General features: G+C 40.2%; 1 protein-coding gene across 3 annotated transcripts in view; it reads left to right on the top strand.

Moving 5' to 3' along the window:
* LOC126416810 (transport and Golgi organization protein 1) overlaps positions 1-2,470 on the top strand; it is a 168,097-nt gene extending 165,627 nt beyond the window's left edge. For all 3 annotated transcript variants that reach the window (XR_007575531.1, XM_050084692.1, XM_050084691.1), the window contains one exon: positions 610-2,470. Coding sequence is in view for 2 of the 3 variants with exons in the window: in XM_050084692.1 (XP_049940649.1) it covers positions 610-680 (71 nt within the window). In the remaining variant the exon portion in view is untranslated. The remainder of the gene's footprint in view (positions 1-609) is intronic.
* Positions 2,471-16,017: the final 13,547 nt, after the last annotated feature.

The raw sequence follows: 16,017 nt of genomic DNA, 5'->3' as shown, positions 1-16,017 counted from the left end.
TTTTAAAACAAAATTTCACACAAACTCGTTGCATCGTTTTTACATCCATTTTCACACAGACAGAATCTGGCAACAAGACCTAACAGACTCGCACTCAACCAGCTGCCACAATGAACTGAATAAAGGAAATACAGTTTCCTGTCAGAGGGTGTTCAAGGACAAGGCAATGACTGACTCCCCACCCTCCGTGTACCTGCCCGCCCAACCAGTAAGCAGTAGGGATCCATTCTTAAAACTTTCCAATCACACCTCGTATGCAGTAATATTGAGAAACTATAGATGAGAAACTTGCTTGGAATTGAATGACCACTGTCAATGATACGACATTGTACCTATTGAATGTGCTTTTGTAGTCTAAAAAGCCCTAGCTCTCAGTCCATTACCACATTGTGCCTCTCTTTCTTTTGCATGTGTCTGTATCTCTTGGAGATGTATGCAGTTTTTACCTTCTTAAATATCTTATTTTAAAGTTATTGATATGAGCAATTATTAGTTGAATTATTATTAGTTTAAAAGTGTGCTCACTAGCTCTGTCATTTTCAGTTACATATTCTGAAACATTTGGACTGCACTATGCATGTAAATGAACAGTTTATTTTAAATTTTCAGGATCAGCACTGAGTTCTGGTCATTCATCAGAATCATTGGATAAGTCGAGTCGACATAGTGGAAGAGTATAGCAGTGGTAGAATTAGTTGAAGAAATTCCTGAAGAAAGTTCCTTATATGGAAGAATGGTTATTAGTGATACATCCAGATATTGATGATGCAAACTATCATGTGCTGCAAGCCAGTTACACAACAAAATTATTTTAAGTGGTGATCAGACATCCATTAAATGTATCAGCTTATATTCTTGTGACACATTTCCAGGAACTTTATAACATAAATGTTTCATGTCTAAAAGTTGCTGTTACTGCAGCTGTTGAGATTTATAAGAAGAACAACATTCATTCCTTCGTTGAAAAGAAATAAATTTGTGAATCTGGCCTTGCATTGTTTTGGAATGCTAATAGGCTGTTGCATATTGTATTGATACTGGAAGTGTTGCAAGAATAACCACCCAGGAATTTTAACTGTGATGCAGAGCACTTCAAAGTGTTTTTTTGAAAGTGTGTATGTGTTGGAATATACACTTTCAATTTGCCATTAGTTTTAAAATGTGCCTTGTGCTACCTAAAGTTGCATTGCGGTTAAATAATACATTGAGTTTTGTGTGATTGAAGTTCTGTGCTGTTGGATGGTGTAAAGTTTGAGAGAAGTTGGTTTGTTGTGGGCGTGTGTTGTGGAATATTTGTAGCTTTCAACTTGTCACATGTATGAAATAGAATGAAATATTGCGTCCTGTGGAAAGCCTGTCTCAGTGTTAATTGGTAGACAGTACAATATGCACCTCATCTCTCTGTATCATAACTTTCCATTGTCCTGAAGATTGAGTATACTTTTGCGATATCATAGCTGTGACTTGTATTGAACAGTACAAACATTTATTTTTGTTATGTTTTTGACACACATTAACTTTTTGTTCTTGTGCAAAAAATTGAGAGCATCCTTTCTGTATTATTTTATAAACACAACAACAATTTTGAAAGTTTCTGTTATAGGTGCTACTGTTTTATACTTTTTTTAAAATAACAAAATAGTTTTTATTTCCCCAATTTTAATGAGATTGAGATTTTAGTTTTGGTTGTTCACAGAAAATATAATAAATATTGAATCAGCGAAGTTAAATGTGCCGGGAAGTCACAGATTTTGGTGATAATATGCAGACTTGAGCAGCATTATATCAGAATGGCTATACTTTCATTAAAAGGGATGACATGATTTTTTCACTTGTTGAAGTATAAAACAAGTGATTGCATGTTGAACATCGTAATTGATACATTGTGCTGTATTCTTATTTCGTGAGAGTTTATTTTGATAGGTAACAAGCTCTTTTTGTGCATTCCCTCTTATGAAGTTTTATTGGAAAATGTAAGATTCAAGAGGATGTACATGCAGAAAAAACGTGTTTTTATTATGTCACATCACTATTGCTGTCGAAACATGCCATATTTTCAAGAAAACTTAATTGTCCATTTTTGGCTGTAACTATATTACAGAAAATGATGATAGAAATTTGGGACCTGCATCTTGTAATTATGTTGTTAATATTTATTGTAAATTCTTGTATATAATTTATGCTGAATGAATTTTATGTTCAACAGTTGCCGAATTGGATGATAAAGAATTGTTGTGGGTGTTTATGGCAGGTTGAAAACATACATAACATGGGGAAGAAGTTAACTCAGCCAAATGGAATGTTTTAGATCATTCAAAACATCTAAGCATGTGTGTTGAGGTGATTACAATCTAATTATGTGAAAACAGTGAATAGCCTGTTCCTCTAGTGAAGACTGTACATGAAAAATTGTTGTGTGTATGTTTTTACATGAATTTCTTGTGTAAATAGAATATTATATTGTTTATAATGGCCTGTTTTTTATTAAAAAGTCTCCCAGTGTGACCTGATTTGTGTTGATTTGATTGGGAAAAAAAGTGAGACAGCTCATTGATTCATTTCACTGCTAGAATGTTGTCACAGAAAAGCGATTGAAAAGAAGTTTTTTCTTGAAATGAAATAACGTAAGTCCAGGACGGAATAACAACAGTATAGAAAGGATAGATTGCTACTTATCATATAGAGAAGGCACTGAGTCTCGGACAGGCACAATGAGAAAGACAGCAAAAATATTACAGCTTTTGGACAGTGTCCTCCTGTAGTCAAAAACAGACACACACTCACACAAGCGTGAGCCACTCACACTCACGTTCACACTAGTGTCACTGGGCACGAGGGCCTGACTGCTGGGTTCTAGCACCCCCCCTCCCCCCCCCCCCCCTCCGAGAGAGTAGCCTCTTGTGTGGGGGGGTGGGGGGTGGTACTGCAAGAGAAAGACTCCCTTACCCAGTATGCTGAAGGTCTCAGAAAGGCGCTCACTTACAGTTCCTATCCCGCAGACCTAGTCCACAAACAGATTTCCCTCATCATATCCCCACACCCACCTCATCCTACCACCCCCAAGAACTAGCTACAAAGGAATCCACCTTTCATCACCCAGTATCACTTCTAACTGAAACTGAACCACATCCTTCGTCAGAGCTTTCATTGTCATTTCCTGAAATGAATGATTCCACACAAGATCCTTCCCACCCTTCCTAAAGTAATGATCCATTGCCCACACAACCTACATAACATCCAACCCCTTGCCTCGCGTAAGACCTGCACAGTGCACACACCCCGCACATCCTGTTCCAATCCTGTCAAAAGGTTATCCTACCCCATTATCAGAGGCAGGATCACATTCGAAAGCAGTCATATATTATTCCATCTTTGCTGAAATAGCACAACTTTTTATATTGGTATTACTGCCAACCAACTGTCCGCCAGGAACGTATGCCACCAACAAATTGTAGTCGAGAGCAAGGTGGACCACCCTGTGGCCCAACATGCAGCTGAACATGACATGCTTGATTTCAGTGGTTACTTCAGAACCCAGGTCCATCTGGATCACCCCCTCCAACACCAGAGTTTCTGAACTGCACAATGGGAGTTATCCTTACAACACATTCTCTGCTACCGAAATCATCCCAGCATCAACCTATGCTAACCTGTTGTTCCCACACTCAACTGTTTATGCCCCCTCTGTCCTGTACCCTCCTCCAAATACATGTCCCCCTCATCTCACTGTGCAACGTTCTCTGCCAATGCACCCACAGGTGTTTCCACCTTCTCCACTCCTCTCCTTTTCCACTCTTCCCTTCCCCTCCATCCTCCCTGCCCCATCTGCACCCTGTTGTCCTTCGCCCTACCCCTTCCCTGCTGCTCCCTGGGTTTCTGCTTCTGTTCGATGTAATGCTTTTGCATTCTGGACAGAGGACAGAACTATCTCAGATAGTGTTCATGTGTGTAAGGTGTGCTTGTTTGCGTGAATGTGTATGTGTTTTTCTTTTCCACTTTGAAGAAGCATTCAGCAAAAGCTCAATATGTAAAAGTCTTTTTGTTGTGCCTGTCTGCAACTCAATGTGTCACCTTTATGGCAAGTAGCAATCCATTCTTTTCATTGTATTGTAGGCATAGTCTCTCTTGGTAAGGGTAGAATTTTTTTGTCATCCATTCAAGCTTCTAGAAAATGGTAAAAAAAAATTCCCACCTCAAATTCATGACCTGAAAAGAGATTACACAGACCACAGACAAGGAATGGGCATTTGCTTCTTGCTCGTAGAACTTGGCCATGATGCAACACTGAATCTCGTTAGTAGACAAAGGTTTAAAACAGAAATTTTCTAGCTAAGTGAGTGGCACTTTCAAGTGACAAGTTAGTTGACTGATCCTAAAATATCCAGCCAAAAAATGGCTAAAATTTTCTATGGTGTGAAATAAAATCTAATGCTATGTGATGCTTTAGAAGTTAATAGTTGTTTGCACAAGAATGTCAAGTTTATTCACAGAATATTATGGACACACACTCTTTGGCACTAAGGATTCTTATAGGTGAGTACATCATGAGAGCATTGTGTGACTTGATACACAACTAAATTTCACTTTGATGCTTTTCTTGTCAGTATCACAACAAGTGGGTCCCTCTCGCGCTCTGGCCAGAGGGACCTGCCCCACTTTTTAAACTTCCCCAATCATCCATCTCGCCTCCCTGATGAGAAAGTTCTTGAACTGTTATTAGTGTCTGTGGGCAGCATTAGGGCCACATGTATGTGTAAGTTATATAGACTGCAGCCCAGGGTTGTCTACCATTAAGGGGCACATACAACAAAAATAGAAAATAAAATATTTTTGTTTTAATACTATGGTGGAGGCTCTCATAAAAGACATAGACGTTATTATTTTGTGTGGGCATATTCTGCAATGTTTTTTGGAGGGCAGCTGATATGAATTAAGTTAGCACTTACCTGACAAACCTTACACTTCCTCACATCGAATTCTCGCATTTCAGTTGGTAAAATTGTTAAGACTTTCAAATTAACAGTTAATTAAATTTTGGCCACTTGAAATGAGTTCAGTTTCTTAGAAAACAGATTTCTACCATACCTCATTTCATCCAAACAAGAACCCTCCTGTTGCCAGATACAGATTCTGAGTTCTTTAATTTGAGGAAAACCATTTTCAGATAACTTCATTCATTAACGAGATATTATGGAAAAGTATTGTATTTCAGTTTAATATTTAAGTAACGACAATTATGGAAACGATAGATTGCTACTCACAGTAAAGATAGCATGTTGAGTTGCAGAGATGCACAACAAAAAGATTGTCACACACAAGCTGTCGGCCAAGCTTTCATCAGAAAAGGAAAACACACAAGCAAGCTCACTTCACACACACGACTGCTATCTCTGGCAATACAGACCAGACAAACTGAAATGTGTTGAACGGGAACAACTATCTGTTGTGGAATGGGGATGGGATATGGATAGCCGAGTATGGGTGGGGAAAGAGGAAACAATGCTGCCTGCCAATGTTTGCATGGAACAGATGATGACAGGACAAGTCTGTCAGGTGTGTGCAGTGTAGGAAGCTGTGGTGAAGGGGAAAAGACAGAAGCAGAGACGGGGGAAATTAACTCCTATCTATGCAGTCCAGAAAAGCTGGCAGTCGAGGTTGTTAGGCTCAGCTGCATGATGTGCAACAGGGTGGTCCAATTTTCTCTTGGCCTCAGTTTGGCAGTGGCCATTCATCCTGGTGTATAGTAGGTTGGAAGTCATACTAATATTAAAAAGAAGAAGAAAACTGAGCAAAGCTTGCATCAGAGCTGGTACATGACATGGATGCTTTCACACCAACATCCCTCATGCCCATAGTCTTACCGCTATTGAATGTGACCTCTTCCAATGTCTTTCAGACTCCAAACCCACTATCTCATTCCTCATACACCTCACTATTTCCTAATATACAACTGCTGCTTTTGAAAGGGAAGCTATACAAACAAATCCTTGGCACTGCCATTGGCACCTGTGTGGCACCCTCCTATTACAACCTGCTCATGGACTTGCTAGAGGAAAGCTTCCTAACCTGCCAAAACTCCAAACCCTTGATATGATTCAGATTCATTGATGATATCTTAATGACGCAGGGCCTACCCTATCCTCAGTCTCTCACAATCTCCACACCTTCTCTCCCATCCACTTTACTTGGCCCTTCTCAACCCAGTGTGTCACCTTCCTGGACATTGACCTCCTCCTCTCTGAGGTATCCATCCACATTAAACCCACCGACCACCAACAGTACCAGCATTTTCACAGTTGCAGTCCCTTCCACACCAAAAAATCCTTCCCATACAGCTTAGCCACCCGGGAATGGCATATGTGCTGTGACAGGAACTCCCTTGCTCAGTACAATGAGGGTCTCACTTTCTGCTGCCTTTTTTTCCTTTCCCTCCCCCACAGCCTCTCCACTGCACCGTGTAGCCTTGTCTACCACCTCTAGTCCTTGCACATTCCGCCAGGCAACACTGTTTCCTCTTCTCCCATCCATACCATGTTATCCCTTCTCCTTCCCCACTCCACTACGGATTGTTGCGTTCGACCCGTTTAGTTTCAGTTTGGCTTGAGTAGCCAGAGATAGCAGTTGTGTGTGTGAGTTGCTCTCTCTCTCTCTCTCTCTCTCTCTCTCTCTCTCTCTCTGTGTGTGTGTGTGTGTGTGTGTGTGTGTGTGTGTGTGTGTGTGTGTGTGTGTCCAAGGAAGGCCTTGGCTGACAGCTTATGTGTAACAGTATTTTCATTGCGTGTGTTTGCAACTCTTTCAGTGAGTAGTAATCTATCCTTTGCAAAATTATTGATAATCCAACATGGATTTTCCATTGTTTAGTATTTAAGCAAAATTTTCTAGCTTGTTCTTTTCATTCTGTCATCCTGCTTTTGCCAGACAGACGTGTTACAATATTTTCTTTTTTTTTCTTTTTTAGCTAAAATACTAATTTTTGCATGAATCTCTCTCAGACCCTCATCTTTCTCTGTATATAGTTATTCCCAGTGATGTTAGAAAAGTGTGTTGAGTACCTAAGTAAGTTAATTTTTCTTCATTTCTTAATAGCACCATTCATTCAAAAATTGTGTTGCAGTATTCTATAAAATTGAATAATAAACCTTAAATGATGCACAGTAGACTTTTAATTCGAAACTGGAGCATTGTATTGACTGATTTCTTCCACCAAATTATACTGATTCGAAAGATCTACAGCAGTCTTCATGACCTTATCAGAAGTCATTGCCACCAATTGGCCTAAGCATTGGAGTGGTGGGGGCTTTGGTGAATAGTGGTACTGTAAAGAACAAAAACAAGATATTGTGTGCGAACGATGGAGACTTACGTTGGGGAAAAACATGCTACCTCAGATTGTCCACAAGAATAGGCTAGTGCATACAAAATCATAAATGGTCTGTTTCGCTGCCAGTTACCTAACACAGCAAGCTACAACATATGTCAGTGTTGTCAGTCCAATATATACTGGTATGTACCAGGGTGGAAGTCATTGCTGTACTGCTCGAAACATAAGTGAAGAGACTTCCCTAAAGCAAAAAAAGTCATCTCACTTTAGTCAACTTGAAAGCTTGCAGACAAGACTGTGCCTACAATTTATCTCTAAAGATAAACTGAATAAAGGCAAACTCACATTTAAGCAACTACATGTGTATTTGGACAAACTATTTGAGTACCTTGCTCAATATGGATCATCAAGGATCCTAAAAACTGCCAAGAATGCTTTGTGACTCACAAAGACATTTAAAAAGGTGTGTGGTTACCAGTGACTTTTAATAATTCTTGATTTGGATGGTGCAGACAAGTACATTACTTCACATTCTAATCTGCATACACTATGTGATCAAAAGTATCCGGCCACCCTGAAAAACATACGTTTTTCATGTTAGATGCATTGTGCTGCCATCTACTGCCAGGTACTCCGTATCAGTGACCTCAGTAGTCATTAGACATCGTGAGAGAGCAGAATGACCGAGTGAGGTGGCGCAGTGGCTAGCACACTGGACTCGCATTCAGGAGGACGATGGTTCAATCCCATGTCCAGCCATCCTGATTAAGGTTTTCCGTGATTTCCCTAAATCGCTCCAGGCAAATGCCAGGATGGTTCCTTTGAAAGGGCATGGCCAACTTCCTTCCCCGTCCTCCCCTAATCCAATGAGACCAATGACCTCGCTGTCTGGTCTCCTTCCCCAAACAACCCATCCCAACCCAGAGCAGAATGGGGTACTCCGCGGAACTCATGGACTTCGAAAAAGGTCAGGTGATTGGGTGTCACTCATGTTATACATCTGTATGCTAGGTTTCCACACTCCAAAACATCCCTAGGTCCACTGTTCCCAGTGTGATAGTGAAGTGGGAACATGAAGGGACACATACAGCACAAAAGCATACAGGCTGACTTTGATGACTGACAGAGACCATCAACAGTTGAAGAGGGTTGTAATGTGTAATAGGAAGACATCTATCCAGACCATCACACAGGAATTCCAAACTGCATCAGGATCCACTGCAAGCGCTATGACAGTTAGGTGGGGGGTAAGAAAACTTGGATGTCATGGTTGAGCAGCTGCTCAGAAGTCACATCATGCCAGTAAATGCCAAACAGCGCCTTGCTTGGTGTAAGGAGCATAAACATTGAACAGTGAAAAAACGCCGTGTGGAGTGACAAATCATGGTATACAATGTAGCGATCTGATGGGAGGGTGTGGATATGGCGAATGTCTGGTGAACGTCATCTGCCACTGTGTCTAGTGCCAACAGTAAAATTTGGAGGCAATGGTGTTATGGTGTGGTGTGCTTTTCATGGAGGGGGATTGCACCCCTTCTTGTTTTGCATGGCACTATCACAGCACAGGGCTACATTGATGTTTTAAGCACCTTCTTGCTTCACTGTTGAAGAGCGATTCGAGGATGGTGATTGCATCTATCAATAAGATCGAGCTCTTGTACATAATGCACGGCCTATGGCGGAGTTGTTACCTGACAATAACATCCCTGTAATGGACTAGGGTGCACAAAGTCCTGACATGAATCCTATAGAACACATTTGGGATGATAACATATGTTACCTTTGGGATGTTTTGGAACACCGACTTCGTGCCAGGCCTCACTGACAGACATCAATACCTCTCCTCTGTGCAGCACTCCTTGAAGAATGGGCTGCCATTCCCCAAGAAACCTTCCAGCACCTGACTGAATGTATGCATGCGAAAGTGGAAGCTGTCATCAAGACTAAGGGTGGGCCAACACCATATTGAATTCTAGCGTTACCAATGGAGGGCGCCACAAACTTGTAAGTCATTTTTACCCAGGCCCAGATACTTCTGACCACCTAGTGTAGTTCACGGCATATCATCTTTAGTGTAACCTTCAAATATAATCCAGTTTTAAACAAATTTTCTTTAAATCATTGGTATCTCTTTGATGCAGAATGTTTCGATATTTGTCCTTTGTCCAATAAATGAAAATCTACATGTAGGGGGTAAGCTTAAATTCAGAATAACACATTAATTTTAGCTCTTCTATTCCCACTAGTATACATATACTGCATTATAGTAAACAGAGATGATCAGGGACAAGTTTTTACTTAATTTATTGGTTATGAACCATAAGTTACAACATAGAAAAATTCAAAAAGGTATGAAATTAGGGAGATAAGGGTTGATTAAATTGAAAGCACCTCAGATTTCTGAGAGCTTCAAATGGAGCGTTATGTAGCAGTTGATAATAATGGGAAAAGAAATACAATTGAAGATGATAGGGTAGCTTCTTGAGATGTAGCAGTGAGGGCATCAGAGGATCAAGTAGGCAAAACAATATCAACAGAAATCATAGTATAAGACAGGAGCACTGAATTTAAATGGTGAAAGGAGAAAATATAAAAGTGAAGCAAGTGGTGCAGGCATAATGCAATACACATTGATAGCCAGAACATTATGATCACCAACCTACTACCAATATAAATCTGTACAAGTGATAGCAGCACCTGGGGAGGAATAGCTGCCAGTCTGACATGTGCGCGGTACACACTATACCAGTGAACATGTTGTCTGTGTGCAGAATGCAGAAGGTGTGCGATCTATCTGAGTTTGACTAAGGGCGGATTGTGATGGCCTGGAAGCTCGGCATGAGCATTTCAGAAACAGCATGACATGAGTGTTTGAGGAGTGCCGTGGTGAGTGCCTTCAACAAGTGGCAAAACCAAGGTGAAACCACAGTTAGATGTCATGGGGTTGGATAGCCATCCCTCATTACAGCTGTCAGATGTCATAGGCTGGGCAGACTGGTTAAACAGGACAGGCAGCAACCTGTAGTGGGACTAACATCATACTTTAATGCTGGGCAGAGTACAAGTGTGTCTGAATGCACTGTGCACTGAACACTCCCAACAGTCAGCCTCCACATCCGATGGCCCCCCAATGTACCAATGTTAACACCACGACATCAGCATCTACAACTGAAACGGCACTGACCATCAGCACTGGATGTTGGCACAGTGGAAGAGCATTGCATGGTCTGATGAATCCCAATACCTTCATCATCATGCCAGTGAAGTGCTCGAATTCGTTGTCTTCCAGGAGAACAGCTCATTGGCTTGTACTGTGGAATGGCAACAAGCTGGTGACAGCCTCATTATGCCCTGGGGCACATTCACATGGGCATCCATGGGTCCAGTGGAGCCTGTGCAAGGAAAAAGAGTATCATACACTGGTTGTAGACCATGTGCACCCCTTCATGACAATCGTGTTTTCCGACAGCAGTGCCATTTTTCAGCAAGATAATGCACCATGTCACAAGGTCACGAGTGTGATGAAGTGGTTCAAGGAACCCAATGGTGAGTTCCAAGTGATGTGCTGGCCCCAAACCAGCCAGATTGGACGCAACTGGAATGTAATTGAACATGGCACCAGAGCCCATAATTTCCCCCTCCCTCCCCAGAATTTACAGTAATTAGGTGACTCGTGTGTGTGTGTGCAGATGTGGTGCCAACTCCCTCCAGTGACCTACCAAGGCCTTATTGCTTTCATGCCATGACACATCGCTGCTGTCATCCATGCCAAAGGTGGATGTACCACCAATTAGGTAGGTGGTTATAATGTTCTAGCTGATCGGTGTAGGCATTTAAAAACAGATTGACAGGAAGCACAAAATGACAAAGCAGACATGGCTAGAGGAGAAATGCAACACTGTAGAAGCAAGTGTGCATATGGGGAAAATAAATGTGTTGCACAGGAAAATTAATTGACAGAGCACTGAAAGACGTAAGCTGAAACAAGGTCCATAGAGTAGATGGCATTCCCACAAAATTATTGAGATCCTTGAGAGAACATACCATAATGAAACTATTCCCCTGATATGCAAGATATATAAGACAGGCAATCTTCCCTTAGACTTCAAGAGGAATGTAACAATTCGAGTTCCAAGGAGACAAGTGGGACAGGTATGAAAACCATCATTTTAATAAGTCAGAATCCCAAAATAAAAACACACAATTTACAGAAGAATGCAAAGACTGATAGAAAGCAACCTCGAGGAAGATTAGTCCAGGTTCGAAAGAAATGTAGCAACATGTTGGGCAATGCTGTGCCTACAACTTATCTCCAAAGACAGAATGAATACAGGCAAACCTACATTTACAGCATTTGTAGATTCAGAGAAGTCTTTTGACATTGTTGACTGGGATACACACTTTGAAATCCTGAAGGGAGCAGCAGACTATTGCAAATAGGTAATACACAATTCTTCAATGTTCGTTCTGTAAGAACTAAAAAACTAAGTCACCTCTGTTGTCCAAGTATTTTTGATACATCCAGTGTTTTCATTGCTACTACTTCCCATCCTTGAATATGACTGAAGCTTATCAAGTTTTAGGAATGTCTTGATGACAGTCTGGCAGGTCCTCAATAATGTTTACACGCTTCTGCCCAGCCTCCTGAAGAAATGGAATTTATTTATATCTGAAATGTATATGCTCAGCATGTATCTACTATATCAGTTGGTGTGTGTGTGTGTGTGTGTGTGTGTGTGTGTGTTTTCTCCAACCATCCTCTAGTAGATTATACCTTCCCTAAAACAAGTTGATTAACATACCCCATACCCTTGCTTACAGTGTGTCAGCTATGACTTGTCACTTTCAGTAGGTGTGCTACGGGCAGAGGGATCTGCAGAAGTCACATGATTTATAACTAGCAGAGTAAGCAATGGCTAATATTGGTTCAAAGTACTGTCTGCCATGCACTCTGAAATGGCTTGTGAAGTATGCCATGTTGCGTTTATCGGTGTTGTGTTCAGCTTCTTTTTCATAATAATTATCAGTTCCTGGTTCATTTTACTGGATGGACTTCCACTGCACCAGCCAAATTTTAAAGTTGCTTAGGGATAGTTTCTGAGTGTTTTGGTATAAGGGACTTATCTTTGGCAGGTTGTTACAGAGTAATTGCGTTTTGTTTGATCTTGTACCCCTATTTTGCCTTGTATCTGAATTGCATTGAAAATATACATAGAACAGTGCAGATGCTGATGGTATGTGATGTGTCTTGTTTGGATACAAATTTCTTCCATTCACTCATGGTACCTGCTACTGACAACAGTAATGTCCACTTCACTCTTTGCCCTCAGGCTTGAGACATGATTTGATTTAATCTTGGATTCATTTCTTTGGATATGTTAGTTGTATGTTAACAGTAATTCACAGCTGTACGGATAAGTTTACTAATGAATAAATGCCAAAAGTGCAAACCATGTATGGGTTCACTGACTGCAACGGAAAAGTACCATAGCTGAGCTGCTGTTGCTGCAACAGCAACAATATCACTGTACTTTTGCCTTACTCTGTCTTTTGTGTTGTGCATTTTGGTTATTGCATGTTGCAATCTTTTTCATTATTGGAAAAGTATTTTTAGAGAAACAAAGTTGTCTGGTATAACAAACCAAATAAATCATAATTACATTATTATTCTGTAATAAACTCCTACATACCACAGATCTCTTATATCAAAATATTCAGAAAATGTCCCTGAACAATCTCCAAAATTTTGTTGGTGGAATTTGGTTTCACGATGTACACACTCCTGGGAAAGAGTTCAGTATCCACTCTTTGGTTTACTTCAATAAATACTCAGTTGTAAGAACAAGATAATATCTCTGTAGTGGGTACAAAAGAGAGATGGGATCTGCATTCCTCTTCTCCTGTAGACATGCCTACCTCAGTGATAGGAATAATTCTTTCTCTATTCTCCACAGCCCTCTAAAGGCAGCCAAGAAATGTGGGCATGCTGCAACGAGCTGCATCTTTCATAGAACAATAAATACTAATACATTCTGCTGTTTGTATTATTTTTGTGAAATTAAAAAATGAGGAAATGGCAGAGCTATTTATCAGTTGAAGCCTCTATTGGTAGGAGATATGGTATAGGCAGTCATGTATGTTTAGAGACCTAGATACAATATTTTCAATAAACTGAGTGCAACACACTGTGAAGTTTGCAGACGCCTCTGCAGGGAGCTATGGATTGTTACACCTACATGTGAATAAATATGAAGGCGTTTGAGAAGTCCATGCAAAAATAAAAAGTACTTATGTGTTTGGGGTGAACCTTATTTATTTTTCGACACAGTCTCCTTTTAGACTTATACACTTCATCCAACGCTTTTCTAATATAAGATAATATCTCTGTAGTGGGTACAAAAGAGAGATGGGATCTGCATTCCTCTTCTCCTGTAGACATGCCTAGCTCAGTGATAGGAATAATTCTTTCTCTACTCTCCACAGCCCTCTAAAGGCAGCCAAGAAATGTGGGCATGCTGCAACGAGCTGTATCTTTCGTAGAACAATAAATACTAATACATTCTGCTGTTTGTATTATTTTTGTGAAATTAAAAAATGAGGAAATGGCAGAGCTATTTATCAGTTGAAGCCTCTATTGGTAGGAGATATGGTATAGGCAGTTATGTATGTTTAGAGACCTAGATACAATATTTTCAATAAACTGACTGCAACACACTGTGAAGATTGCAGACACCTCTGCAGGGAGCTATGGATTGTTACACCTACATGTGAGTAAATATGAGGGGCGTTTGAAAAGTCCATACAAAAATAAAAAGTACTTATGTGTTTGGGGTGAACCTTTTTTATTTTTTGACATAGTCTCCTTTAAGACTTATACACTTCATCCAATGCTTTTCTAATTTGTTGATCCCTTCCAAATAATAGGAATTGTCCAAGTCTGCAAAATAGCTATTACTTGCTGCAATCACCTCCTCGTTTGAATAAAATCTTTGTCCCACCAGACATTTCGTCAAATTGGGGAATAAATAGTAGTCCGAGGGAGCCAAGTCTGGAGAATAGGGGGGATGCGAAACGAGTTGGAATCCTATTTCCATTAATTTTGCGACAACTGCTGAGATGTGTGCTGGTGTATTGTCATGATGGAAAAGGACTTTTTTGCGGTCTAATCGCCAGCGTTTTTCTTGCAGCTTTGTTTTCAAATGGTCCAATAATGATGAATAATATGCACCTGTAATAGTTTTACCCTTTTCCAGAGAGTCAGTGAGGATTATCCCTTGCGAATCCCAAAAGACAGTCACCATAACCTCTTTGACCGAGGGACTGGTCTTCACCTTTTTTAGTGCAGATTCTCCCTTGGTAACTCATTGTTTAGATTGTTGTTTGGTCTCAGGAGTATAGTAATGTATCCATGTATCATCCACAGTGATGAACGATGCTTAAACTCCTGCGGATTCTTCCTGAACAGCTACAAACCATCCTTGCAACACTTCAAACGATTCCGTTTTTGGTCAAGCGTGAGCAATCGCGGAACCCATCTTGCGGGTAGCTTTCTCATGTCCAAATTGTTTATGCAAAATATTATGTACCCATTGATTTGAGATGCCCACAGCACTAGCAATCTCACATACCTTAACTCTTCTGTCATCCATCACCATATCATGGATTTTATCAATGATTTGTGGAGTTGTAACCTCCACAGTGCATCCAGAATGTTCAGCATCACTTGTGCCCGTATGACCATTTCAAAAATTTTGAAACCACTTATAAACTGTTCTAATTGAAGGTGCAGAGTCTCTGTAATGTTTATCAAGCTTCTTTCTAGTCTGCTAAGGTGTTTTGTCTTTCATAAAGTAATGTTTAATCACCACACGAAATTCTTCTTTGTCCATTTCTTGACAATCACTCGACTTCCTTGATTCACACAAATGCCAAACACAAAGAAATAGACTAATATGGCTGAAACTTGGTGTGCATTCTTTCCAGAGATGCTAAAAACTAACAATGACCTCGATACGTACCGGTGGTGCTATCTCTCGAACTTTGGGCGGACTTTCCAAACGTCCCTCGTATATGCACTAATAGTATTCATGGTTAATAACAATAGTAAATTTAGGATGAACTGTACAATTCACACAGTACTGGAACTAAGAATAATTTCCATATAGACCATACATCCTGATCCAGGGTTCAGAATGGAGTTTTACATTCTGATGTAAAAGTTTGCTGGAAGATCTCAGGATGAGAATTGAACATCTCCATAAACTTGAAAGCAAGGAAACAGAATACGTCATTATCAACTCCTTTAACAATTTATCAGAACATCTGGACTTAGGAATGGAAATTCCCCATAACTATAATGCTTGTATTAAACAGATTTTGACTTTGTGGGTGTGTAAACCTGATAGCAGTCAGTGTAAAGTTACACAAATGCTTTGCTTGAAGTTCTAGATAGTAACAGCAGTACAAAAAATGTGCAGACATATCTACCAAATTATATTACGTATGAAAGATGTCTCAACCAGTGCAACAAAAACTCAGTAGTTTGTGATAGGAGTAGGAGCAGTGGCTTTTTTCAAAGTGGCTGTTTTTCTCCTAATATATCTACACCTATGTTGTGTAATCTATAAGTAATTCCCATAATTATCAGTAGAAGTAAATTAGCACTAGTCTTAATTTGTGGTTAGTATATTTTACAG

Source organism: Schistocerca serialis, chromosome 8 (assembly GCF_023864345.2).
Source record: "Schistocerca serialis cubense isolate TAMUIC-IGC-003099 chromosome 8, iqSchSeri2.2, whole genome shotgun sequence".
NCBI lineage: Eukaryota > Metazoa > Arthropoda > Insecta > Orthoptera > Acrididae > Schistocerca > Schistocerca serialis.
The sequence above is the reverse complement of the archived record's forward strand: the minus strand, read 5'-3'. Positions and strand labels throughout refer to the sequence as shown.